We start from the raw sequence: 26223 nt of genomic DNA, 5'->3' as shown, positions 1-26223 counted from the left end.
AAATAAATAAAACATTTATTTAAAAAAAATCTAACAACTGAACAAGAATTATTTTTGCAGTGAAAGCTCGAATGCGATGAACAAATTATCGAAGAGAAAAAAAATGTATGTTGTATTATTTAGCTGACAATGGACACAAATAAATCAAATACATGATAGTTTGTCACTTGACACGATCTCATCAATAAAGTACAATAACTTCCACCCTGCGCAATTGACATAAACAGAACAATGTGAAATAACTCCCGCAAATAATCCCCTTGCAGGCTTGGGCATGAGTGCATACAAATTTGATGTGTCATTCTGTAATTGCAGTAATGCAATCATTCCTCGTCAGTTATTTAGAATCCAAACACAAGGAACAATTTGCGATTATCTGTAAATCAATCAATGGCATGCCTTGGCACCTACTTGTTTGCCGTTTCGTCTTTTTATTGTCTTGATCTGCAGGTGGACCCACACGCGAGGGCAGGAATCGAGGCCGGCATGTTCGAAATAAGATGTGCTACATTTTACTTACGCTCCATGATCGAGGTGGAATCCTCATAAATAGTGGAAGGAAGGTTAACAACCCCGAGCCCAGATTTAATGTCATCATTCTCCTTTCCTTTTAAGATTGAACTTTAATAGACTTTCAATCGCCTTAGACCAGAGGTCCTGAATCTTTTTGATCCAAAGAGCCACAATGACAAAATATCCTGTTTTTTTTGAGAGAGCCATACCATATATTTTAAGACAAAATTTCAGCAAAACTGCCCCCCCCCAAAAAAAAAATCACACTTTTTAGCTCATTTAATTTCACTGTGTGACATTAGATGATTTGAAAAAATCTATGAAATAAGAATAATGCCAGAGCTTTGTCCCATATTAACAAATACCACTTTAAACTTGCCTCCCTCCCGCTGTTACTTAAGATCGTTAAGGCACATCTTTACCTTCATTTTTTTCATCAATAATGGTTTCCAAACAAGGTGAAAACAGAGTTTTTTTGTAAAAATGTCACAAAAGAATGCAAACGAGGATACTGGCATGTTTACTTCCGGTGCAGACGGTGCTGTCTGCATAGCTTCGCTCATCCCTACCGCTCATCCAATCAAATTGCTCTGTGTGCTTAGCTGGCATTTCTGTTCGTTTACAATTTTTCTGTGGGTGTTTATCAAAAAGTGCTTCAACAGTGAACCTTAAATGTTTCATGAGCTACCATATAAAGGATTCCTTAGCGACTACAGCCAAAACAGGGTCTGTTGGTGCGACACCTTGACTGAAAATCTTAGTGGAGTGTATGCTGTTTATATACTGGACCGAAACAAATTTCTCCTAGACTTGACTTCCACCTTTTTTTATATTTGGGATGCTCTAGATGAGATTTGCATCTTAGAGCAATATGTACTAATGAAAAGAACCATTTATAATTCGCAAGCCATAGGTTACCAACCACTGCCTTAGACTAACAAAATGTCCAAACAATAAGTAATAAATATATCTTATGTGACCGTAACACTGCTAATCACCTGAGAACCTCTGGTGTCCGAACGAGTAAATATAAGGAACCGAAATAATGAGGTAAGGTTGTTGACACTGATTAGGCACTACTCCAAGTTTACACCCATAAAGGGGTGTTATATGACATGAGTTGCCAGATCATGACAGATGTTATACTCAGGTTGTGCTCCATTATCACAGTCCAAACATCGTACTTAGTAGAAAGGTTGAGAATCCTGTTCCTAAGATTTATTTTAATCATTCGCGTTTCCGTTTTATGATTGAGCACTTTCGAAAGTCTTTCAATTGCTTTGGATTAACAAACCAACAAAATGTCCAAAAACAAATCAAGAAACACACCTTCTGTGAACGTAACACTTCCCATGACCAGAAAATCACTTGTGATAGTGGTAGTGAGAAAGCACAGGTGGGCACTCTCCAGCCACATGCCCCTTGCTAACACCCTCAATGGGAAAAATGGAGAACCAAATCATGAAAGATATGCTACACTCCCATTCCGCTCTATTTACATGGTTGAACTTTCGTACATGGTGGAAAGACCGTTAACGAGAATGTGCCTAAGATTTTACAGCAACATTACTCTGCCTTTTTATGATTGAGCATTTTAAATAGACTTTCAATCACCTTAGACAGTGTTCATTTTACCTGTGAAAAGTGATGGGTCCCGGGGACTCGCATGCTAAAAAATCCATGGGTCCCAACAGAGATCTATGGGTCCCCAAAATTTAGTTTGCTCCATGCCCTTACAAACTGTCGTATTTTCCCTTACAAAATACAAAAAAAAAAAAAATCATTTTTTTTTTCAAACATGTTTATTTATGTAGTTTAACATGTTATATTGTACATGTGTTTCCTTATATCATATATATTGTTAATGAACATTTTGTTGTGAGACACTGAGTTGCTCGACATAAATGAGGTTTATTATAAAAAAGTTAAAAAATGAAGTAGCTTGGACGTTCACAGTAGAAGGAAAAAATACATGCAAATATAATGAAGTAGAATAATACATTTTCTTATTCAAATTATTAAATTCATTTTCTGCATTAAATTTTTTGTTGGTGATATACTGATTAAAAGGGATCACCACAAACCTGTCTTTTTTCATTTTCTCCTTTTAAACTTCTTTTTTTCTTAACTTCTTTATACAACAAAATAATTCGTAATATAATGCATCAAAGCAAGTGAGCCAGCTCTTTAATGAGTTGAGCCGAAAAAGAGACGGAATACACAACTCAAACTCGAGATTGGCGTGCAGACGAAAACTCGAACCGTGAGACCAAAACAACAATGACGAAAAGTTTGGAGTGCGGTAAATCTTTGTTAAAAAATGATAATGACAATTTCGTGTCAAAAAGTTGCGTCCCGGAGACGCACGTTGATTTGACACGATGCGTTCCCAGCAAAAATAATACATCTAGGACGCAGGGATGCAGGCAAACGAGAACACTGCTTAGAGGTACAAACCAACAAAATGTCCAATTAAGAAATAAGAAACAAGCAGTACATGATCATGAAACTGGCAATGACCCAACAACCTCTGGTGTCAGTCAATATAAGGAGCTGCGATAATGAGGTGAAGGTGGAGACATTGATTACACACAGGTGGACACTCTCCATCCACTCCCTTAAGGCTGTCGACCTAAAGGGGAAGAATGGAGTGCCAGATCCTGAAAGATATGCTACACTCCCGTTCCACTCCATTATCACAGTCAAACTTTCGTACGTTGTGGAAAAGAGGTCAACCATCCCGTGCCTAGGATTCAACATAAACATTCACGTTGCATTTTTATGATTAAGCACCTTCGAAAGACTTTCAATCATCTTAAAAGCTTGGAGATTTTGGCAAAACACAGACCCCGCAACATATTCTCTTTAAAGTCCAAAACTCTAACGGACAAATGCTGGAACCGTGGCGGAAAGATCACAGTGGGAGGAAACTGAATGCAGAGAAACTGAAGACTGGTGCATAGGAAAGTAAATCAAAGCTGGAGCGAGAGCTTTAACCTGAAGGCGGGTTTTAAATCATATCTGAATGAAAAGGAACAGAAGAGAAGACTGCATTAGGATAAACACATACCATCACTTTGCGCTCTTGTCTGGTGCCTGGACAGCTTCCAGAGCACAGTCAAGCTCCTTTGGCTAGGTAAAAAGTTCAGATCTGGACATCGGACTATATTATTTGAAGGCTTTGGTCAAGATACCAAGAAAGAAACCCCCCACATGTTGGAAGGTTTACGCGTTGCTTACTGGTAGAAATTGCAATACTTATTCCTCAATGAGCATGGAGGCGTTCCATGCAGTGACAAATGGGAAAAGTCAAGCACCCGAATGGCAGCAAAAGACGTTAATGGTTCAGAACGTGTGTTTATGACTCACTGTCTGAGGGACTACGTGTGTATTATTCTTTTTGGAAGATAAAGGCCCAGTTTTCCAGGATGAAGGACCGCAGTGTTTCTCCTAAGCATGACAAATGGCTTCAAGGAATATATGCCACAAGCTTGTCAGGTCACAACCAACAGATGAAAATTAGTCAAATGTAGTTTTGTTGTAGGCCTTCTGCTCAGTCCATCATCTTCTTTATTTGACAACTCACTGAAGTATCAGGAGACGGCGGAGAAATTATTCATGAGGGGGAGATCAATCATCAATCTGTTTCGATTTTGATGGTCACCGGTCGTTACAACTGGACGTTTAGCTGCTAATGGAAAGAAAATACGTGGGATGACAGCTAGATGCTTGTGCAACGACAGTCTTCCCTTGCAATACCGCATTCGACTTTCAGACATTTAGTGCCTCACATATTTTTTTCGAATAATTAGTTCTACGTATTTTTGTGTACATTTCAGAGGTTCTGCATCACATTAAGAGTCAAACAAATCTCAGAACTGCCTTCTGAATTCAGGGCCATCATTGGTGCAGTCAGCATGATTTGTTTACATGACAAATGACAAACAAATAATCTCGTATACATGCCGTTTGCCGGTGATCCGATCAGTCATTACAAAAAAAGATGTTGTCTTAGCATCTAACTTTTAAATTATTTGAATCACTCACTAAAATCAACGATGTACTGTTCTTGGGTGGTCTCGCTCCAAAAGTAGGCTCCATTTCTGTGCCCTGTCTGTTCGAAAATTGTGCTCTTATAGAGCTTTACAGAAGTGTCGGCGTCTTTTTTACTTTACTTTATTTTATTTTATTTATTTACTTTATTTTGTGTGGACAAGAAACATGGCAATGGCAACAATTTCAAGCATTTTTAAGCACTTTACCCAAAGTTCAAGCATTTCCCTGACCTTGAAAACACAACATTTATATTCAAGTATTTTCAAGGATTTCAAGAACCCATACAAACCCAAAAACACCTTGAACGATTGGTAAAATTATGACGCTATACCACATTCGCAGAGGTAAATGTTGCTCCCCTCAGAAAAAAATGGATACCTAACTCTGTTTGGGAATCATAGTATTCAAGTTTCTCGTAGAATTATGTCAGTTGTAGATTTCACCAAAAAAGAGCAGTTTCGAACCACAATAGCCAATTTTGTGTTCAATTTCATGCCGGGGTACTATTATGACGGGAACGTCCACCAAATTTCATGGTGAATGGAGAAAGTGAGGCTTGGGGGCAAATTTTTTTGTGACTCTCCGGGAGTGTTTTGACTAGGATAGAGGGAATGAAGCGGAGTGTGTAGTTTTCAGGCAAGTTGAGGCCAAATAAAGATGAAGAATTTGTCAGAAGCGTAATATAAGGACTTTTAAAAAGCTACCTGGGGGAAAAAGATATTTAAAACATGACTTGAACAGGCTTGATAAATTCCCATGCTGTCTTCATTTAGCACTTTAACAAGATACAATGTATGTTTGAAACAAAATGTTTCATAAAAAAAAAAAATCAGGAATATTCATAGCAGTTAAATCGTTGAGTTGCTTGTGTGTTAGCTTTAAAGCAAGCTCACATGCTTTAGGTTAGCCTTGGGCTAACATGTAGCTTTTTCTCTAGACTTTAGAAGCAAATGTGAGCATCAGAAACATCACAGTTGTGAAAAAAAAAACGAGAAGTGAGCAGAAGTGGCTGAGTGTTGACGTCGTAAACAGAGGGGGGTAAAAAATACCACCTGTGGATGTACAGTGCCAGAGTGATCTTTGTAATTTTCTCCTAATGAATTGATGAGTAATACCTAATACCCACTAATCTTGCATGTGTGATCTTTATTGCACATTTGTATCACACAACAACCTTTCAGAAATGTACAAGAGAAGCAATAATGACTTGAAATGAAACACAATCAAACGTCTCTAACCAGAGCAAATTTAGTTTCTCATATATTTTGGATGTCCTAAGCATGTCAGACAGTGTGTACTGAGCATAAACACTGAGAGTATATAAAAAGGGCGAATATTTAAAAAAAAAAAAAATATATATATATATATATATATGTATTGAAAACAAAAAACTAATCCCATGAGCTCTGCTTATCTCTCATATTTGAATTGTATAAAAGGTACCAAACTTATATAGATATGGCTATTCAAGATATAATGCATAACTCAGCAGATATCACACTAATCTAGCTAATTTCTCTGACCATAAGAAAGTTTCTTCTGTTTTCCCTGGTTTGAACATGTCAGATACCCAAATAGCCCCTTGAAATGTCAACTCTACTTATCACGTCTTAAAAATGGTGTAGAACAGTGCTCACCAACCCTTTTGAAGCTGAGAGCTTCTTTTTTTATTGTTGCTGATTAGTGCAAAGAGCTACTATTTTTGTAGGGATTTCTAAAATAACATAGTAGGCATTAGCTACATAGCCCATGACAAACAAAACGGAGCGCAACACCATCAGAGGGCGCATCGGTACCTACAAAAAAATGTTGTCAATTTTGCGCAGATAGAAACTCGTTACAAGATCATCAGGACTGGCCTAGATTATTCTCCAGGGATCGGTCTAGGGGGCAGGAGGAGTAGAAGACCGAAAAAGAACTGGCAACTTTGCAAAAAACCCAAAAAAGGCCAGGAACCGTCAGCAGTGGAGAAAGCTTTCCAGAGTTGCTCAGTGGTGCCTTGACGACCCAGGCAGTTAATGGATCTGTGAACCATGATGTTAATACTATGCTGTTAATATGTTATGTTGTTACCAGGTTGTAATTATCGAAAATAGGGTTTGAATCGACCTAGTCAACCATAAAAGGACTGTGTGATTTACATATATTAATCAAAAGCTAATATTAAAACAAATTTGGGAAGAATTAACCATGGATTTAAAGAAACTAGAAATCAAATATTCTGGAAAATCACAATGACCCATCACTAGAAAGCTATTTTTAGAACTAGTTCACGGGATACGGGTGTTTTAGGGGGTTATCCGGTGCCCATAGGCACCACTTTGGTGACCCCTGCTATTGCAAGTGACTAACTTTTATAGATATAGCTATTCCAGTAAAATTTTAGGAAGTTCTTTGCCCAAAGGTGGCTCTTAATCTTAAACTGACATCTGATGGGAGTAGAAATGAAAATGAAAAAGAATGCAGTGCCTCTAAATCATACGGTTCCTGTATAACCACCATGAAGGAAGTACTGAGATCTGTGGAATGAGCGTAATTTTATTTTTACACTGACTACATTTTTGGCCTACATTTGTATTCCTTCGAGTTAAAAAAAAATTCTGCCATGCATTAGCGCCTGACATCTGGTTTGCATTGGAGAAACTATGCAGTGGACTCCTGTGTGCCTTCCATTTTTTTTTCTTTTTTGGCGGGAATCGTCACTGCCTTTAGAATGCAAGTTTTTATTTTTTTTTAAACTGTGCTTTCTTTCCTGGTATAGGTTTAGATGGCAACAGAGGGGACGAGGAGAAATGTCAAAAGCAGACAGCAGGATCCTTTTGACAGCTCTCTAACTGGTCGACTGGATGTGATCTGGGACGGTAAACACGCGAGGACAGTTCCTAAAACGTAGGATGGCGTAAATCTGTCAGGCAAAAATATACTATTGCTGAACTGCAATGGAAAAATAGAAGTACATGTTTCGCTCATGTCTTGTATGGGAAGAGAAGGATGATATATGGGTTTTTATTTACATTTATTGGAATAGAAGGTTCGTATTGTCAAGAACCATACAGGAGGAGAGCCCAAATGCGTGACGTTTCTCACATGAGCTTTCATTTTACGGGAAATGGGGAGGTCATGCACGTTAACCCAAACGCCAGTGATTCTGCGATCGTTGGGCGGAAGACGTAAGGCAGTGGTCTGGCGTGGAATGACAGGAAGCCAGAGGCAGACGAGATCGATACCAGTTGCCCGAGCAGATATCGGACGGATAGGGGCGATACCGGACAGGACGGGACAGGCAGGATAGATATCAAAACTGGATATTGAAATTAAACAGGACAAACTAGATGGGAATGAAACTGGAGATCGATATGAAACAGGACAAAATAGACGGGGACAATACCGGACAGGATACGCAAGCAGGACAACCCGACAGAGGTTTGATGACGGACTGACAAAGGATGAGTAAGAGCACTGAGCTTAAATAGAAGGGAAGCCAATCTGTCTGTTAATTGCAAATACTCGTCATCTTAATTCATACCCGTTTATATTGCAATATTAGAGCTTCAAAGATTTAACTCATCTTAAATTATATCTAAGCTTTAGGCTTCAAACATTCTCCAACTCTTGTAGAAGCAGCTTTAAGTTTTAACTCGGGGTCGACAAAGAGCGGCTCAGGAGCCGCATGCGGCTCTTTGGCGCTGCTGACCGGCTCCCTGGCACTTTTCAAAAAATGGTAACACATTGAAAAAATATATATACTTTTATTTAAATATGGTTTCTGTAGGAGGATAAACATTTCCATTGCTGTAAGAAAGTGTGAAATAGAGATTATATTTCAACCAATTCACAGGCAATCAAGCTAAACTCTGCTGCATTGCTCCTTCGTTTATTCTCTCTCTCCACTGTTCCATGAGAATGTGGCCCAAGCTCTGTCACTTTTAGAGCAGAAACGTCACGAACAACGCAGGAGGCTGTTTTCAACAAATCGGCAACGAACCCAAAACGTATAAAAAGGAATAAAACTGATGAGAAAAGAGGATGCAACATTTCTCAGACCATATCATTTGCATTCATTGCCAATGCAGAAGGATTGCCAGAATGTTTCCTCTGTAGAGAGTAGTTTGAAAAATCAAAAAGAGTAAGGTGGAAAGAATTTTCCAGGGAAACCATGCTACATTTGCGGCAAAGTACCCAGTTGGAAGTGAGAGAAAAATTAGAGGAGTGCAAAAATACATTTGAAAAGTGGATTACATCTCCAAACTACACTAATGCCACGAGTTTTGTTGCAACTCAGGAGATAATTATGCTAGGGAAAATATCCACATAAGGGGACTACATGATGAAGTCATTCATCAAAGTATCAAAACACCTATTTGCAGACTTCAAGTGAGGTAATGCAGAAAATTAATGATCTGCCTCTCTTCACTAAGACGGTGAAGGAAAACGTCGTTAAAATCAAATCAAGGACATTCATTGCCAAAATACTCAATTTTCTGTGATAAGTCGTATAATGCAATGGATTTTTTAAAATTGTATATGTTTGACTTTGTCAAAGAAATGAAGCATACTGTAATTCATTAATATTGTAATGAAGTTAATCTTGAGGCATTATCCTACAACAGAGTCGTCACTTGGCGCATCCCCTGTCACGGTTGCCTATGGCGCCCAATTGGCCCCGCCTGTTTGGAGCCAGCTGTGGCTCGTTGACTGATTGGCTTCCCTCCTATTTAAGCTCAGTGTTGTCATTCACCCTTTGTCAGTCCGTCAACAAACCTCTGCACCCGCAAGACGTGTGTTTTGACTCTGGCTGGTTTCCTGCTTGTGTTTCCTGTGCGGTATCGTTCCCGTCTATTTTGTCCTGTTTAATATCGATCTCTAGTTTCGTTCCCGGCTATTTTGTTCTGTTTATCAATCTCCAGTGTTAGTTATCGTTTCCGTCTATCTCGTCCTGCTTGTTATTGGAATCCAGTCTCCAGTGCCTGATATCAACCCTGTCTGTCCCGTCCTGTCCGGTGTCGACCCCATCTGTCCGATATCCGCTCATGCAATCAATCAGGTATCAAGCTTGTCGGCCTCTGGCTTCCTGTCGTTCCACGCCAGACTGCTGCCTTACGTCTTCCGCCCAAAGATTGATGAATCATTGAATAAAATCTTTAAATTATTTTACATTTTAATTTCGAGTTAGAGTTTTAAACATTCTCTAACTCGTATTGTGGCAGCTTTATCTCAAGTGTTAAAGCTGCATTAAAGCTTTATTTTTTGAGTTAAAGCCTTTAATCATCTAAAATGTAAATTTTGTGTTTGTCAAGCTTTGAAACTTTAGTTTTATTGCTTTAAAATATTTTGAAGTTTAAGCTTTAAACAATCTTAAATTTCCAATTTTAGTTAAAGCTTTAAACCTTCTCTAACTCGTGTTGAAGCAGCTGTTAAGCTTTAACTCAAGTGTTAAAGTGGCATTAAAGCCTTATTTTTTATCTTATGATCATTTTAATGTTTAATTTTGACTTAAAGCTTCAAGCTTTAAACATTCTACAACTCGGGTACAAGGTTAAAGCTTTAACTCCAGCAATGAGGCTGCATTGAAGCTTTACTTTATTAAATTGTTAAAACTTCTTATTCGAATTAAAACTTTAAACCTTCTCAAACTGACATTGAACCAGCTTTAATGCTTTAACTCGAGTTTTAAACTTTTATTATAGCTTTATTTTATGAGTTTAAGTTCTTAAAATAGAATCTGCTAGGCATGGAGGTCTTTAAAGTTAAAGTTTTAAAGCTTTAACGTTGAACATAACTCATAAGAGCCTTTTCTAAAACACTGAGAGGTTTTCAAGTAGAAAAACTGGCTGACTTAAGGTAGAACAACAATAGTGTGAAAACAATCCAATAATTTTCGCTCTGTACTAATAAATCACAGTTTTCTTAGATGTTGAGTTGGCAACTAATTCAAAGTTCCAGAGCAAAAGAACCACATTTTACGTCAGGTTGTAACTTTGCAGAAAATGACCAGTAATGTTCACTCGCCCTGTATTTATGTTGGATGTGTCGTGTGTATTTCAAAGACTGAGTTGCTTGACTAAAGTTGCCTCGTGTAAAAAAGTTCAAATAGTAAATTAGTTGAAAGCTGGTTTATTTAATCTTTTTTCTCCCGGCGGCAGTAGCTCAGGAGGTAGAGCGATCGTTTTAGGATTAAGGGATCCCAGTTCGAATCCCGGCTTGTCCGTGTTACATGTCGAAGTGTCCTTGGGTAAGACATTGAACCCCCAATTACCCCCAATAAGCAGGTTAGCGCCTTACATGGCTGCACAGATCACGGCCGCTATTGGGAAATGTGAAGCACAATGTAAAGCGCTTTGGGAAGTCATTGACTTGAAAAGCGCTATATAAATGCAGATCATTTCAGATCATTTCATTTCATCCCGTTTTCTTTTTTTTCTTTTTTTTATTATTTTTCTCTCTTGAGTTTATTTTTGGGTTATTGTTCTTTTTTTCTTTTTGTCTCTTTTTTGCTTTATTTCTTGTCTTCTTCAAAGTCATTTCACGCATGATGTCACACAATTATTAGTAATTATATGGATAAAGCATCACAAAATCTGTTTGGAAGCTCGAAGAGCAGGGTCTTTGTGGTGAGCCAAGCTGAATGAGCCACTTCTCTAAAAAGAACTGGGATTTCCATCTCTAGTCACAGCGCGTTTGTACTGGATTCAAGGCCTTTCCCTACCTGAGTAACACGACAGCAAGCGCTATCGATGGGTCAGGCCTGGTCACATGACCAAATCCGCTCGACGGGCTGGAGCAAAAACAAGGTTTCATTTTTCCAGTCACGTGGTGTTACGTCACCGACACATGCTTCGAGCGGGGCTTCATTTTCCACGCCCACTCTTACTCGGCACAAACTTCGAAGCAGCGCTTCATTTTGACCAATCACTAGATGCAGCTTGCGAGGCTAGCCGGCCAAAAACACAAAGAACAGCCAGCCTAACCGGGAACCAAAAATGAAAAATGGCAAGGGCTATGGCTATGGCGATAAACGCAAAGTTAGCCAGGAATAAACCAAGGGACACAACAAAACCAGCGCTAACGCCAGGCTAGCCGGCCAACCAACACATAGTGGGAAGCCAACAAGCGCCAACTGGAAGCAAACAAAACAGGAAAGCCCTCAGTAGTCACTACACTTAAGGCTTGATAGCCAGACAAACTCATACCAACCACGACACATGCAGTGAAAATCACAAAAGAAAAGCCACAGCCACTTACCTAAAAGGAGGAGAAGGCATACAAAGATCGCACGCTTGTAACAGCGGCAGGTAAACTGGTAACTCTGAAAAAACAGTCAAAAGACCCCCAACGACAGCGTAAGCAAAGTTCCAATTCCTCCAAGGAGAAATGAGCACTCTGCAATCGCTGTTTACAACAATTTAGAGCTGCCTTACATGTTGTGGTAACGGGATTTACCATTTCGAAAGTGAATAAACAGATCGGTGATCTTTTAGACCAAATTTCTTGAGTCCCTCAGAGCAAGGAAAATTTTGCAACATTTTTGCATAATTGTGGGTAGGAACACGCGTTCTGAGGCTTGATTAAAAAAAATCTGTTTGGGAATACCTTTAAAAGGATATTTGCTGTTAGTCTCCTGATGCTATTTCAGCTCAAAGAGGCCTGGATGAAAAGAGGGTGTGGGGCGAAGGTCTCAAAAAGCCGCCGACTCAGCAATACGACCTGCATACGGCATGCACACCGACACAACTGCTTGCAATTACTTGTGGCTCGCAGCTGCGGTGATGGGAGCTGACCCTGAAGGTTAATTCCTCCAGAAGAATTTATTTAGAAAGCATACATTACTACATTCCCCCTGTATGAATTTGCAGTAAGAATATGTTCTATCAAGACCCTAAGTTTATTCCTTATAAAATTCAGAAATGCATGCATGAACGATGCATGAACTTTCGGTCACCATGGATATTGCGTTCCTTCGGGCAACTGCACAAATCGTCATCCTTCTCTGACCAGACGATGATGATGGGTTTTGGTCATCTTTTTTGAAAGAACTAAACTCTGTTGAGGAGCTAACTGCCTATTACTATTCATCCATATATTTGCTACTTTCCCCACACAGCTTCATTAAGCCTACTCTGCATATGGGGACACGTAAACACACTCATTCGCCGGAAAAAGGAAGCAACACTAGGGAATTTGGGTTTTCTCAGAGTGTGGACAAAATTCTGCTCAAAGCCACTCTTTTGATCTAATGGTGATTTATCATACTGTAATCATTCCCAGAGGGTTGATACCTCCCGATGAGCAGCGACAAACCCTTTTTAAAAAGAATAACTAAAAACATATTTTTACGTTTTGGCACTCAGGGACACTGCTTCTGAAAACAAATTTATAAGTTATGGCATTAAAAGATTTAAAGTGTTATTATTTATTTTCTGACTTTTGATTTATAAAGAATCTAGAAGGGGTATTTGATAGTGGCTTTCTGGAAATCAATAAATTGTTACATTTAGACACTTTTTTAATTGTCACATTTTTTCTGTAAGAAACTGACACTGAGAAGGAAAGTTATGTAGCCCTAACAGGAAAATATTCGGTGAAAGGGAAACTACCCATAACTGAGTTCAGTCTCTTATTTTCCTCTTAACTTCTAAAGGTGGGTTCATTAAAAAAAAACAAGTCATTTTTGGCCGACATTCTCCAAAGTCACCTGCCAGCCAACTGCATTACTATCTACAAAAGTCATTTCCAGTACACGAGTGCCATATTCCCCCCCCCCCCCCCCCCCGCTTCATCACTCAGGCAGATCACCGCGGCAACGTGCAAACACCATCCTCTCACCGCACCGTCATAAAATCTTTGGCCGGTGACGTCCCCCGCTTGTTTGGCTAGCTAGTTTGCTGCGGGATGCTGCGGCCATACGCAAACGAATAAGCCTTGCCCAAAAAAACAGAAGAATGCATATATCGATGCATGCTGAGAGTTGCAATGCATTTTCAGGGAATCAGTTCAAATGGCAGACGAGTAAATGTGTCAGCTTAGTAATTAGGCTGTTAAACCTCACATATTTTTGGAGGGTTAAATGTAAAACCGTTAAACTCCTTGGGTACTGCTTTGGAATCAAGTGAATACTATTTATAAATTTAGGTCATATGTTCTTAATTTTGGGAAAGCAAAGTGAAATTGCAGGACACCAGGGAATAGAAACCTATGGTAATTAACTCAGAACACTTGGTACCCAAAATAAAAACATCAAATAGCAAAATAGTGTATAATGGTTCACAGACCCCTTAACCACCTGGGTCATCGGCGCACCACTTACTGTAGTGTGTCTTGGGCAAGTACAACCAGGAGGCACCCATCTCTCTCCAGGGTATTTTTTCTTGATAGGGGTTTGTTCCCCTAGATTAAACGGGTTGTACTGTGTCGATGATGACCAATAATGGGAAAAGCATCCCTTTTTGAATTAGATACAGCACCTTTAGTAAGTACGTACTGTACTGTAAATATGAAATGCATTTAAGTAACCTTAACAATAATAATTAACATTAACAATAATTATATTTACCTTTGGTGTGACCTCACTAAGCTCTAGTGAGGTTACACTGTACCATCTCGGTACAGGGGAGTTAGTCGGTGGGTGTGGAGGGGATAAAGGCAATAGATTGAAATAAAAACTGGTTTTATAACTTCCACTCGCAATGATTGTCATGCCCTTAGAAGATTTCCTTGCTAAAGAGATTTTATTTCTCATCTCCTTATTTTTGATAATGTTAGCGAAAGGTCAAGTCATGCTTGTTTGTATTGCCCTTGATCACAAGGAGACTCAAAGGGCTGCACAGACCACAGATTATTGCAAACCACAGACTAATTTCACATCATCCCCTGATCTAAAACCTACATGAGGGCAGGGAAAAACTCAAAAACCTCAACATGAGGAAAATGTAAAAATTTTGAGAAGGGACCGCACATGAAGTAATTCCCCTTCCAGGATGACCAGGCTGCAATGGATGTTGCACTAACAAATAATACACAGATATTGTCAATATGAAATACAGGTCATTCATAAGCTATAGAATAGAAGTGTGTTTTGAGCCTGGATTTAAACAGGTAGCCAATTGTGATCCTTTTCCATATTTGATCATTCTTAGCTTTGTTTCTGTGTTCATCATTTTGTTGCTTCTCCCTTTAGCATCACTGCAAGTCTTGGGACCAATGGTGAATAATTACAGTACATAAAATACAGTATTGTATCACAGAAGACAAAGTCTTTACGAAGCACAAGAGATTCTGAACTGAATGAAGAGAGTAGACATTTGTTCAGACGATAACATATTGAATTGACATTTTCATGGTGCCGTGATGCAAACCAAAAGCAGACGAAAATGTATAAGACGTCGACCAAGAGCAGACTTGCATCTTAGAGACATACCTATGCACTACTTACACACCTGAAATGAAACCAGTTGGAACCAGGGTAAATAGAAAGTATTATAATAATAATAATAATAATTTCCTTGTATTGTCATTCTGTGTAACAATGTACACAGAACGAAATGTCGATTGCACCTGACCCGTTGTAGCGAGCCGATGCAGCCGCAGCCAACAGAGGGCGCCGCCGACCACTTTTTAAGTCTTAGGAATGACTCAGCCGGGGCGCGAACCACTGACCTCCCAGTCTCAAAGCGGGCGCCTTACCATCTAGGCTACTGACAAAAGGCATTATCTTAAAACGCTAATCAAGTCAAGTACTGTATGCTTGTAGACAATTAGACCATTTCCGTTTAATTCAATAATGTAAAATAAGTTACAGGATATGATCATGCCCTGGGTTTGTTTGCAGTATAGTTATGGTTTGAACTGCCTTAGTAATGAAGACGAACTATTTTGGGGGTGAGTATAATTTACTAATCCTGGTCTATGTGACTACAATAGCCTTTTGGGATTTACGCTAATTCATAATAAAGACGAATATCTGCCACTAGTACACAAGCATGCAAGCACACAATGTTTGTAGCTAGTTTAATAGGAAAAAAAATAACACATACGTTCTAATGGTGGTCGTGGGGTGAAGGGTTCAATGGGGAAACAACAGACAGACAACAGCTGCATACACAAACAGCCACCATTTGTTTGAAGAACTTTTGTGGGGACTTCCCTTTGAACAAACCACTAATATTTGCTATCGCTGGCTATTCTCACAATAAAAATGAGTGGTTATTAAACTTTTCACAACAAGCACCATCTGAAGTCTACTCAACAAATGCAACATTTTTAAATTTTCCACTGTAAAGTAAGACCCAAGTAAAGAACCCGGCGCTAAGTTACAGCATCAAAGTCAGATGGGTTTTTTTTTTTAGTTCCAGGTGTGGATCATCAATAATGACGGCACACTTGACAGCCAACATTGAAAAAACAGCGAGAGACCCTGACTGACCCGGTTTAAGAGGATTTACCACAGTCATGGAATTCAACGGTTTAAGGTCAAGAATGGCTCGCTAAGAACTACTTGTTCCAACTCAGGTAATAATTTTTTTGAGAGACAAGAAACTTTTAACCTCCAAACATGACCTTGTCAATACCTCAATAGTAACATTTAAGGTTAAAGCACTTGAAGATAAGAGTCATTTTTTGACCTTCAACCCTTCTATTTGGATGTTACTGTCCAGAAATTGAGGCCGGCACGCCCCAATTTTTTGAATGGTCACTTCAAAAGTTGACAGTAATCCATTCTGCCATGCACCTTTACTGTTTCCTACTTGTGGAACTGTTCCAGATTTTTTTTAGACCTCAGTTAAGATCTATGCTTGGCAGATCCTACTTATTGCTGAGTTTATCTGATTTGCAGTGAAGAGAACTTGACTCCATGTGTCACCCATGCCTTAAACTAATGAGGTGGATTGTTGAATGATTATTTGTTCTACTACATTTTTCAAATGGCACATTTTAATGGCATCGCAGCCTTTCAAAAGATCAGCCGGTTTTTATTAAGACTCACAATGGACAATACAGTGTTCCCGTCCAATATAACTCTTCGACTTTTGCGTCGTTGCGTCACAGAATTCTGCCGATTTTCTCACAGATTGTTGAGGTCCTGCAATACAATCATAGCGCCAGGACACTCAAACTAATCACAGAACTGCCTTTTGTTTCACTCTGATTGGATCAACCCAAAAGAATGTTTACATAGCTAGTGTCAAACGAATGACCCCTTGTACATGCTGTCCATGAGCAAACCCATCAGGGGGGTGGGCAAATCCTACTGTGGTTTTCGTCATAAAAATATCCCGGAAGAGGGAAACTGTCTGTACGCACAATAAACCAGATTACCTGAATACGTATAAATGCACAAGCAATCACAAACAAAAGGTTTAAAATAACCATTGCAATTAGGATACTTGGTCGGACTAAAACTTCAATTGGAATACTGTCAATAGTCCATTCAATTCCGATTATTGCCTGCATCTAAACCTTCTCATTGACATTGCTGCTTTCTAATTCATAGCTGGTTTTGATTTACCATAGCAATAGACAATATCCGATTTCAAGTTTTGTCCATGACACATACACACAAGAGACTGAATTAGGGTCCTGTGAGAACCATAAATGCGGTTTTAGTTGACTTAATCCCAAGATTTAAAAATGACAGAATGGAATATGTAAACATAGAAATGACCTCAAATTGATTACTGCTATCAAAAGGCAGGACTCCCTTTAGTATAGAATAGATCACAGTGGACTTATCAGTGGTTTTGTTTAGGTCTCCGGAGGCATGAGTACTGAGGATCCTTACTTTGTCGACTTTGCCAAAGCGGAATTGCAATCCATCAGCCTCTTATCTTTCTAAGGCTGCACACGTTTTCTTTATCATGCAAGCATGCAAAACACCATTTGTCTTCCATACCTAATTCATTACGAGTGATAAAATGCAAAATTCTGAGGCAAAAATGGTGAGAGGGGAAAAAAAAGGTAAAACAGGTGCTTTGGTGATAACTGATAAGGGCAGGGTTCTTATGAAAAACTGTACGTAGTTACTGCCACGCATTTAGAACATGAAAGGATGGGGCGGATCCTTCATGGCATATATGTTTTTATATTTTTGGTTAATTTGTTTTTTTCCAAATAATTCAATTAATATACAGCAAGGGTCACCAACCTCGTTGAAGCTGAAAACTACCGGTACTTTTGGTTACTGATTGTCATTAAAGGCTACAAGTTTGATATGCATTTCTAATATCACATCTTAACGTGTTATTATTATGTGGTTACTGTGTTTTTACCAGGCTGCGATTATTAGGAGTTAAATTAGGGTGAGTCAACCATTAAAATATCATGCCATCTAGAAATACAATTTCCTGGAAAATCACATTGACCCATCACTTCTGAGCTGTTTCCAAAACCTGTTCGTGGGCTACTTAGGTGTTCTAAAGGGGCTACCTGGTGCATGCAGGCACCATGTTGGAGTAACCTGATATACAGTTTACAGAGTGACAGTTGAAGCTGAGAGTTTTTTTTCACAGACACGATGTGGAAAACCTAGCATTCTTGTACCAAATTCATATTCTTTTGCATGGTCGTAAACCTGATCTGTGAAATTTTGGGTTGTGTTTCACATACATAAACATATACAAATATACATATAAATTGCATATAAAATGTTTGCAATTTAAATGATTTATTTACATATTTAATTCCTCCTTTAAAGGAAATGCTTACACTGCAAAAATAAAAATAAACCTCCACATTGCCAGAAAACAGGATTTTTGTTGCTGTTGTTTAGATAAAATAAGAACATCTCATCTTATCTCATCTCATTAGCCGTACCGCTTATCCTCATTAGGGTCGCGGGGGGGCTGGAGCCCATCCCAGCCATCTCTAGGCAGTGGGCAGGGGACACCCTGAACTGGTTGCCAGCCAATCGCAGGGCACACGGGTACAGACAACTCATTCGCTCATTCACACCTAGGGACAATTTGGACCGGCCAATTCACCTGAAATGCATGTTTTTGGAACGTGGGAGGAAACCGGAGTGCCCGGAGGAAACCCACGCAAGCACGGGGAGAACATACAAACTCCGCACAGGAAGTCTGGAGCTGGATTTGAACCCACGACAGGTTCCCATGACATGAACTGTGCCGCACAAGCGCTAACCACTGCGCTGCCGTGCTGCCCAAAATAAGAACATGTATAACCAAAATAGGAATTGTTCTATCTGATAGATCGTAGATCGTTTTGGCTGTTTTGATATTCTTTTCTAATCAAGATAGAAAATATTACTAAAAAGGATTAATAAATCTAGCATGTGCTAAGTAGGACAAGCTTACTCATTTTGAGAATGAATTTTCTTATGTTTTTTTCAAGGAACAACATAATATAGCTTTAATACAAGAAAGAATAAACGTTAAGATGATTAAATCTTAGAAGTAGAAAACCATCGTTGGAGCCTATGTCCCCCCAATGTCTTTGAGTTCCAGTCGAGATAAATATAACATATAGTTCACATTCAAGGTTCACGGATCCCATAAATATAACATACACGAATGACAAATATGACAGGATTTTGATTCTTCAAATACTACACTCCTGATAATCTAAATGCAGGCCATACCTCTCATAATTCAGATTTAATCATCTGTATTTTAATCCTCACACCTATTTTCTTGGTAGATACTTCCAAAAGATGCATGTTTGAGTTCCACAAAAATGGTTAAAGAGAAACACAATCTTTCAGTTAAGCCCCCCATCCCCGGCCAATCATCACGCAGCCGTTGATTATTACCACAATCATGCATGACTTGTCAATTCAGATTCCTTCACCTCTGTTCTTTCTCTAGCGTTAATTAAAGTCTTAAACTGTTTCCACTCACCATGCAAACGGGATGAGGCACGGGTGTTGTTGCTTGGGAGAAGAGGGAGAAAGGGGTGTCAAATACTTCAATGGTGAAGTCATTTCGCTTGTGTCATAGACCCTCTCTCCATTCGCTTTGCTCAACGTCTGGCCTCTATTTTGCTCATTGATCTCACTTCCATGACGGGCTTTGAAAGTGCTCAGTGTGGAATCATTAACGTATGAAGCAACGCCGTCGAGATGCAAACAATTTAGTGATGTTTGCCAGACCCTTGAGAGGAATGCAGATTTAATGATTTAATCTTTCTTGCAACATTGTTCAAGTAAAGACTGCAAACTAAATATTTGATCAGACTCTGTCCAAAAAATAAAAAATAAACAATAGGAACATGGATAAAAGACTGGCTACCTGTTTCAAGTTTGATTTCTCCTCGTCCCCTGCCCACTGCCCGAAGATGACTGGGATGGGCTCCAACACCCCCGCGACCCTACTGTGGATAAGCGGTTCAGATAATGGATGGATACTACAGAAGTGTATCACTTCCTATGCCCCAATGCCCGAAAGGTATTTATTCAATCAAGTTGCCACTAAAACCATTTCATTTGGACTCCAAAACTCCAAACAGATGACTGTAACTCTTCAATTCCCCTTAAAGCAGAAATGAATGTCTTCTGGGATTGACGGACCACAGAGGAGAATGTTGACAATCCTGCCAAAACCTGACTAATTAAAAATACCTCAAAGCGCATGCAATGGGGTGTACTCAGAAACATAAATTACATAGCAGAGGTCACCAACATGATGCCTGTGGGGACAAGGTAGCCCCACCAATGATGGTTCATTGTTATTTTTTAGGAAATTTGATTTCTAACTGGCATGATTGTCATGATTTACCAATTGCCCTCACCTACGCGTTCCCTAATTAGTTCTCCTCCTATTCAAACACGTCATTCTTGTTCACTCCTTGTCAGTCTGTCAGCAAACCTCAGCGCATGCAAGGCAAGCACTTTTGACTCTGAATTCCGTTTTGATCCCGATCTTTTTTCTGTATCGATACCCAATCCAAGCTCCGTTCTCCTGTCCCGGCTGCCCGTATCCAACCTGATTCAGTTTACTGTATCGATCCCCAATCCCTGGCTTCCCGCTCGTGCCGGCTGCCCGACTTGTTCCGATCTTCGATCACGATCTGTCTCCCGTCCCGACTGCCCGACTTGCTTCCGATCCCCGACCATGCTCCGTTCTCCCCTCCCGGCTGACCGACTTGTCCGGTCCACGACCCTGTCTCGGCTCTCCGGCCCCGCCTGTCCTCCTCGGCATTTGTCATCGGCTGCGGGGGCTTCCTGTTCCACCGGTCCAGCGAGCACCGGATCGCTGTCTTTTCCCCTGTCCCTGACTTCCCCGATTCTTTAATAAAGCATTGTGTGAAATGTTACTTATTTGGGTCCACCGATGTTCTGGTCGTGACAATGATGAATCATTGGCATGATCAGTGTCTTTAAATACATTATTAATTCTTCCAAACATCTTATTAAAATTAGCTTATGTAAATCACTCAGTCACTAAGTCTATTTTAACCCTACGTATAGTAATACAAACTAGGTAATAAATGTTTAATAACATAGTAACCAATATAGTAAAAACATGTTATTTTATAAATGCATCGTAAACTGGTAGCCTTTTATGTGGATTAGTAACAAAAAAGAAGCTCATCTCAGCTACAAAAAGTTTGATGACTCCTAAAAAAACAGTCAGTGGCCATTGTTATTTTCTGTGGTTCCTTGTTCCTGTCCACTTGGTGTTTTCAACAAAACACATAATTTTCAATTTTTCTGCATGGGGTGCAGTGGACATAATTGGACAGATGAGTAAAGATTCAAGTATTTAAAAACTCTGTCAGATCATTTAAAGTCCCAACAGAAATTATTTCACCTGGTATTGATCTAACCACGCACCCAAATAGCAGGAAGACAGAAATGCTAAAGGCTAGACAGTTTATTAGTTCAAGTCTTGCCCAAAGAGCACAGCACAAATTCAAATTTTGATCTTCATCTCGTCTGGTCCGTCTTACACACGATTTGGTCTCAATAGATGGCTAAGAATACATTACTGTTAACCCATTCGAAGGGGATTAGATTTAATCCATAAACAGATGTTGTTCTGTACAATTTGTCTCACAAATTACAACTTTTTCCACTTTTAAACCTAATAAAGATGTCTTTTTGACAGATCATGGTGACTTAAAAAATGTTTAAACCTCTTTTCGACCAGGTACTTTCCCCATCAACAGCTGCATCATCATTTTCTATAAGGGACGAGTCTTGCATACACTTAATGATTTTTTTAGACCGTATGATCTGGCAAATTGGTGAGTAAATTAGCCCAAAATTGAAACCAGCTGAAACAGGTATAAATAGAATAGAATAGAATAGAATAGAATAGAATATACCTTTATTGTCATTGTTACAAAATGGGTTAACATGTTGTGACAACGAAATTGGGCATGACACTCCAGTTTCACACATTCACAGTGAGGTAAAAAACCCAAGAAGATAAAGGAACAGAGAAGATAAGGTTATAAAACAAGGAAGATAAGGTTATAGTTATAATTTACACAAAATTTACACAAGAAAAGTCGGCATGTAGGATGTTACATACAGTTTGGTATCGTAAATAAATAAATGTTAAAGGTAGAGGTGTTCTTAAAACAGTAGAAAGCTAAATTTTTTCTCATTAACTTTACTCATTGAGTGACGTCATGCAGGTTCTTTATTGTATTTATATTTTTCAGTGTAGCATGAACATGGTGAAAGCGAGAAAAGTCTCGTCAAGTTAAAACATCAACCCAAACCCTCAAAACGTTAAAAAAAGAAGAGTTTATTTGAACTCAACTAAGAAATGCATGTACTTGCACGCGCATCATGAACGAGCTGTCAGAGGCTGCCATGATTATACAAGCTAGGAAATGGAAGCCACGAGGAAAAACCTTCAAAATTTCGTACAGCTCATCAAACATAAGTAGTGCTTTAATGATATTTAATACATAAGTAGTGCTTTAATTATATTTTGGTGGATTTCGAAGCCAAAGCAGACTAATTCTGAAGTACTCGTACATGTCAAGTGAAGGTTACAATTACATTTCATTCATAAATCCCATAAGGGAAAACATGGATTAGTTGGCCGGTGTGAAGGAGCTTAGGTAATACCGTTTCAGGCGCATATCCGTTTTTTGGGGCTTTAAAACACATTTTAGCAACCGGCAGTTTTCGGCCCACCAACCGGCCTGCTGAATAGAGTCTACAAATGATTACTTTTAGAGAAATGTGGTGACAGCTGCAAAGCAGGCAAGCCTCCTCCTGCGCCGTTTACTCAGTGAGCGACTTCTCCGTTATTTAACATATCACTTAGTCGGCAAAAATTCCAGTAACTTTTCCTTCCCCCAATGAGAAAGAAGCTACGCCACGCGTTTTGAAGTGCGACTAAAAGCTCCAGCCAATGGTTATTGTGAAATATGGCACTGTTTGACATACCGTGTTCACAAACTGCAAATCACATTGGGCCCAGGATGTTTGCACCACTCCGACGTAGTTCACTTAAGGCCTGATTTACAAAAGGTTACCAAGTGTATGAACGAGCACAGACTGGCTGGGGAAGCTCGTCTATCAATCAATCGACAAAACACACTAACTTGCCAAAATGACACCAGTTACCATGGCTGATTTTCCATTGGGAAGTAACACGACTTTACTTCAAGCAAGGTAAAAAATAATAGCAGACAGTCACAAGAAGGGGTTATGTCATATCACATACGCATGGTACTCAAAAAATAATTACTTATTTGTATATATATATTTTTTTTTTTATTAAGTTCAATCTGTTCCACTTAACTTTTGATTGTTTTTAGGAAAAAAGAACTTCCTATAGCAGTTTTACAACACGGTACTTCTTACTTTTACCGAGAAGAATTGCTTCGCTTACTCGGATACAATGGTCCACGATGTTTCCATCATGCAAGATGAATCATGTTTTTTCCCCTGGTGAATTGATCAGGCTTTAGTTTCAGGAGAGAGAATGCATTTTGAACCAGTCATGAGTGGATGTTTTTGATTACTACTTTTTTACTTTTTATAATATTTTTTGTGTCAAAATTGCTTCAAATGTACAATTTCCTCCTTCCCATATCTCGATTAAAAATTTATTTTAATACATCTCGATTTGATCACACTTTAAAGAGAGTCTAGTTAGCACGTATTTGACTATTTTACATTTAGTTTTGTTAACGCTAGTCATTTGTTTCTGTTTGGGCAAGATACTCAATGGCCCATGCTTGTTGAACGTTTTCTAGCACTTGTTTGGGACTAAGTTGTTTTTCCTTCAGTGTATTCTAGCAGGCAATATGGTTTTAAATGGTGGAATAAGTTTGTCGTGTTGGCACGTTTTTGGAAAATTTTGCATTGCACAACGCCACAAAGTCTTTTTTCTCTCAAACTCCTAAGTAGCCAAAATACCTCTAAAAAACTGAATGTGGGGGGCCTCTTTTGTCTACGACTATTCCAGCATGTTTTGAGTGGGTATGACGGGTGTTATCCTTTGTCTCTTAATCACTTATTCTGACAATCTTTTAGTCATTTCGTTTTCACTCTGTGTGAGCAGCTCTACCGTTATTTCTGTAAAATGATTGGCTGGTTCTGGTCACTTTGTTCTTCTTGTGAATGTTGGTCTGGAATTTGCGTTTTCATTGCATTAGCGCCACATTTTCTCCAGTGTTGGGGTGGTGTAATAACTTTTTTAATTATCCACATTTCTATCCATTTATCTATCTATCTATCTATCTACCTTGGTCATATCCCTCAAGAGGGGTGACCGACAGCAAGACAAACACATACAATAACAAATAAAATAAAAAAGGGGAAATAAATAGCAGTGACCAGCTCTACCGTTATTTCTGTGAAATGATTGGCTGGTTCTGGTCACTTTGTTCTTCTTGTGAATGTTGGTCTGGAACTTGCGTTTTCATTGCATTAGCGCCACATTTTTTCGAGTGTTGGGGTGGTGTAATAACTTTTTAAATTATCTACTTTTCTATCCATCTATCTATCTATCTATCCATTTACCTTGGTCATATCCCTCAAGATGGGTGACCGACAGCAAGACAAACACATACAATAACAAAGAAAATAAAAAAGGGGGGGGAGCAATGACCATGCCCAAACCAAATGCCCAAACACCCAAACAAGTGAGGCACCTCGGCACCTAAGTTGGTCATGCTTTCGTCTCTCCAGATGAAACGGGACACAAGAAAGCAGCCATGTCACTCGGGTCAGGGTGACACAACACACTCTTTTATTAAACAGCAGGGCCCGACAGCTTTCACTGGTTTACCCCTGCCGCATCATACAGGTGCCCTGCCCATCCCTTAGAACGAGTCCAAACATCCCACTATCCTTTTACAACACCACTCCACTCATTCCTATCACCAACAAGGGCTCTAGCTTCCACTAGATTTAGACCTCTTTCCTGCAGTACACTCATAACACCATCCATCCACGTCAATCGCGGCCTTCCTCTTGGTCTCCTTCCATTTACTTCTGCACTTCTGTACTTCTGTTTTTTATCGTTAATTATATGACATTATTAATGTCATCGTTTTATGGCCCAGGCCTAGTTGACGGGAACATTTTAAGGCCGTCTGTTATTTTGACAGATTTAAAATTAATAAAACACAGCAGCCGTACAACTCTTAAGAATCTAGTGCGGCACTTTAAGAGAGAGAGAGGTAGACAGAAAAAAATTGCATGCAGGTGAAAAGCCCGGACCGACAAGAACATAATGAATGAAATGTAAGGCCCGACCTGGGCCAAAATCCGTGTAGGGCTTGGACTCAGGCTTAGGCTTAAGAGCTTAGATCTACATTTGACTGACTTCCCTCTTTAAAAACCAAGATATAAAGGTTGAGTGCTTTTAGCACCCAGCAAATAAACCTTGACCATGGCTCCGGAACTCAATTCAAGACCTTCTTAGCTTTAAGTAGATAAAGTTGTGAAAACCTCTCCAGGGTGAAGAGGCGGTACATGCTAAATAAACTCCCTGGCACAGGACTCGTATTTGACATCTATTACGTTTTTTTCCCTGCTGACAGGCTGATGACAGACAGCCCTGCAGGCGACGTCTATGTGCCTGGGCAGCTCCTCTCCTTAAGTTGTCCTTTCATTTTCCCCTATTAGCAGCCTTGCTAGCCCCAAAAATCCCCGTTTAGTTCGTCCCTGTCGTAAATTTGCAAAGCATCTACTCAAGCCAAAGTCCTTTTATAGCCGCGGCAAGGACCATTTCTGCCATTTATGGAGGCCTAACTCAGCATCACATGGAGGTGGGGGCTGTGACAAAAATGCGAGAACCACGGCACCCGCCTCAGGTTTATTTCTATAAGTGTGTGGATACCTAGTTTATAAAGAAACATAAACTCGCTTTTCATCGTGCCACTTCATACTTGTCCAAGCACGCTGCTCCCCGTGTACCACACCAAAAGTGAGAGCACAAAAGCTTGCAAACACTTGACTGAAAGAGCAGCAAAGGAGGGACATGGAAAAACAACGCTGCTTAAGAAGTCCCATTCTACATCTAGTTTGATCTTGCCGAGCTGCAATTGTGCTGTCAGAGGGAGGAATGCAAGCAACTATAAATATATATATGAATGAAAAACTTTATTTCGAACATTTTTAACATTAAAATAAAAACAGAACAATAACTCAACCCAAAAATAATGTCACATGATATGTTCGAAAAGGGGTAGTGAGAAGCAGATGCTTATTTCCCCTACCCCTTCATC

At 39.4% G+C, this 26223-nt stretch overlaps 1 protein-coding gene across 2 annotated transcripts in view; it reads right to left on the bottom strand.

Moving 5' to 3' along the window:
* fhl3a (four and a half LIM domains 3a) overlaps window positions 1–26223 on the bottom strand; it is a 63544-nt gene that overhangs the window by 24395 nt on the left and 12926 nt on the right. The window contains exon 1 of one of the 2 annotated variants that reach the window (XM_088327054.1): window positions 19419–19746. The exons of the other annotated variant lie outside the window; for it this stretch is intronic. Coding sequence (XP_088183180.1) covers window positions 19419–19501 — 83 coding nt within the window. The 5' untranslated portion in view covers window positions 19502–19746. Of the gene's footprint in view, window positions 1–19418; window positions 19747–26223 lie in introns of those variants that run through there. 2 annotated transcript variants of the gene reach the window in all.

This window comes from Urocampus carinirostris, chromosome 2 (assembly GCF_059441175.1).
Source record: "Urocampus carinirostris isolate Australia breed hairy pipefish chromosome 2, RoL_Ucar_1.0, whole genome shotgun sequence".
In the NCBI taxonomy this organism is placed as follows: Eukaryota; Metazoa; Chordata; class Actinopteri; order Syngnathiformes; family Syngnathidae; genus Urocampus; species Urocampus carinirostris.
Note: the sequence above shows the minus strand (reverse complement) of the source record. Positions and strands in the feature narration are given on the sequence as shown.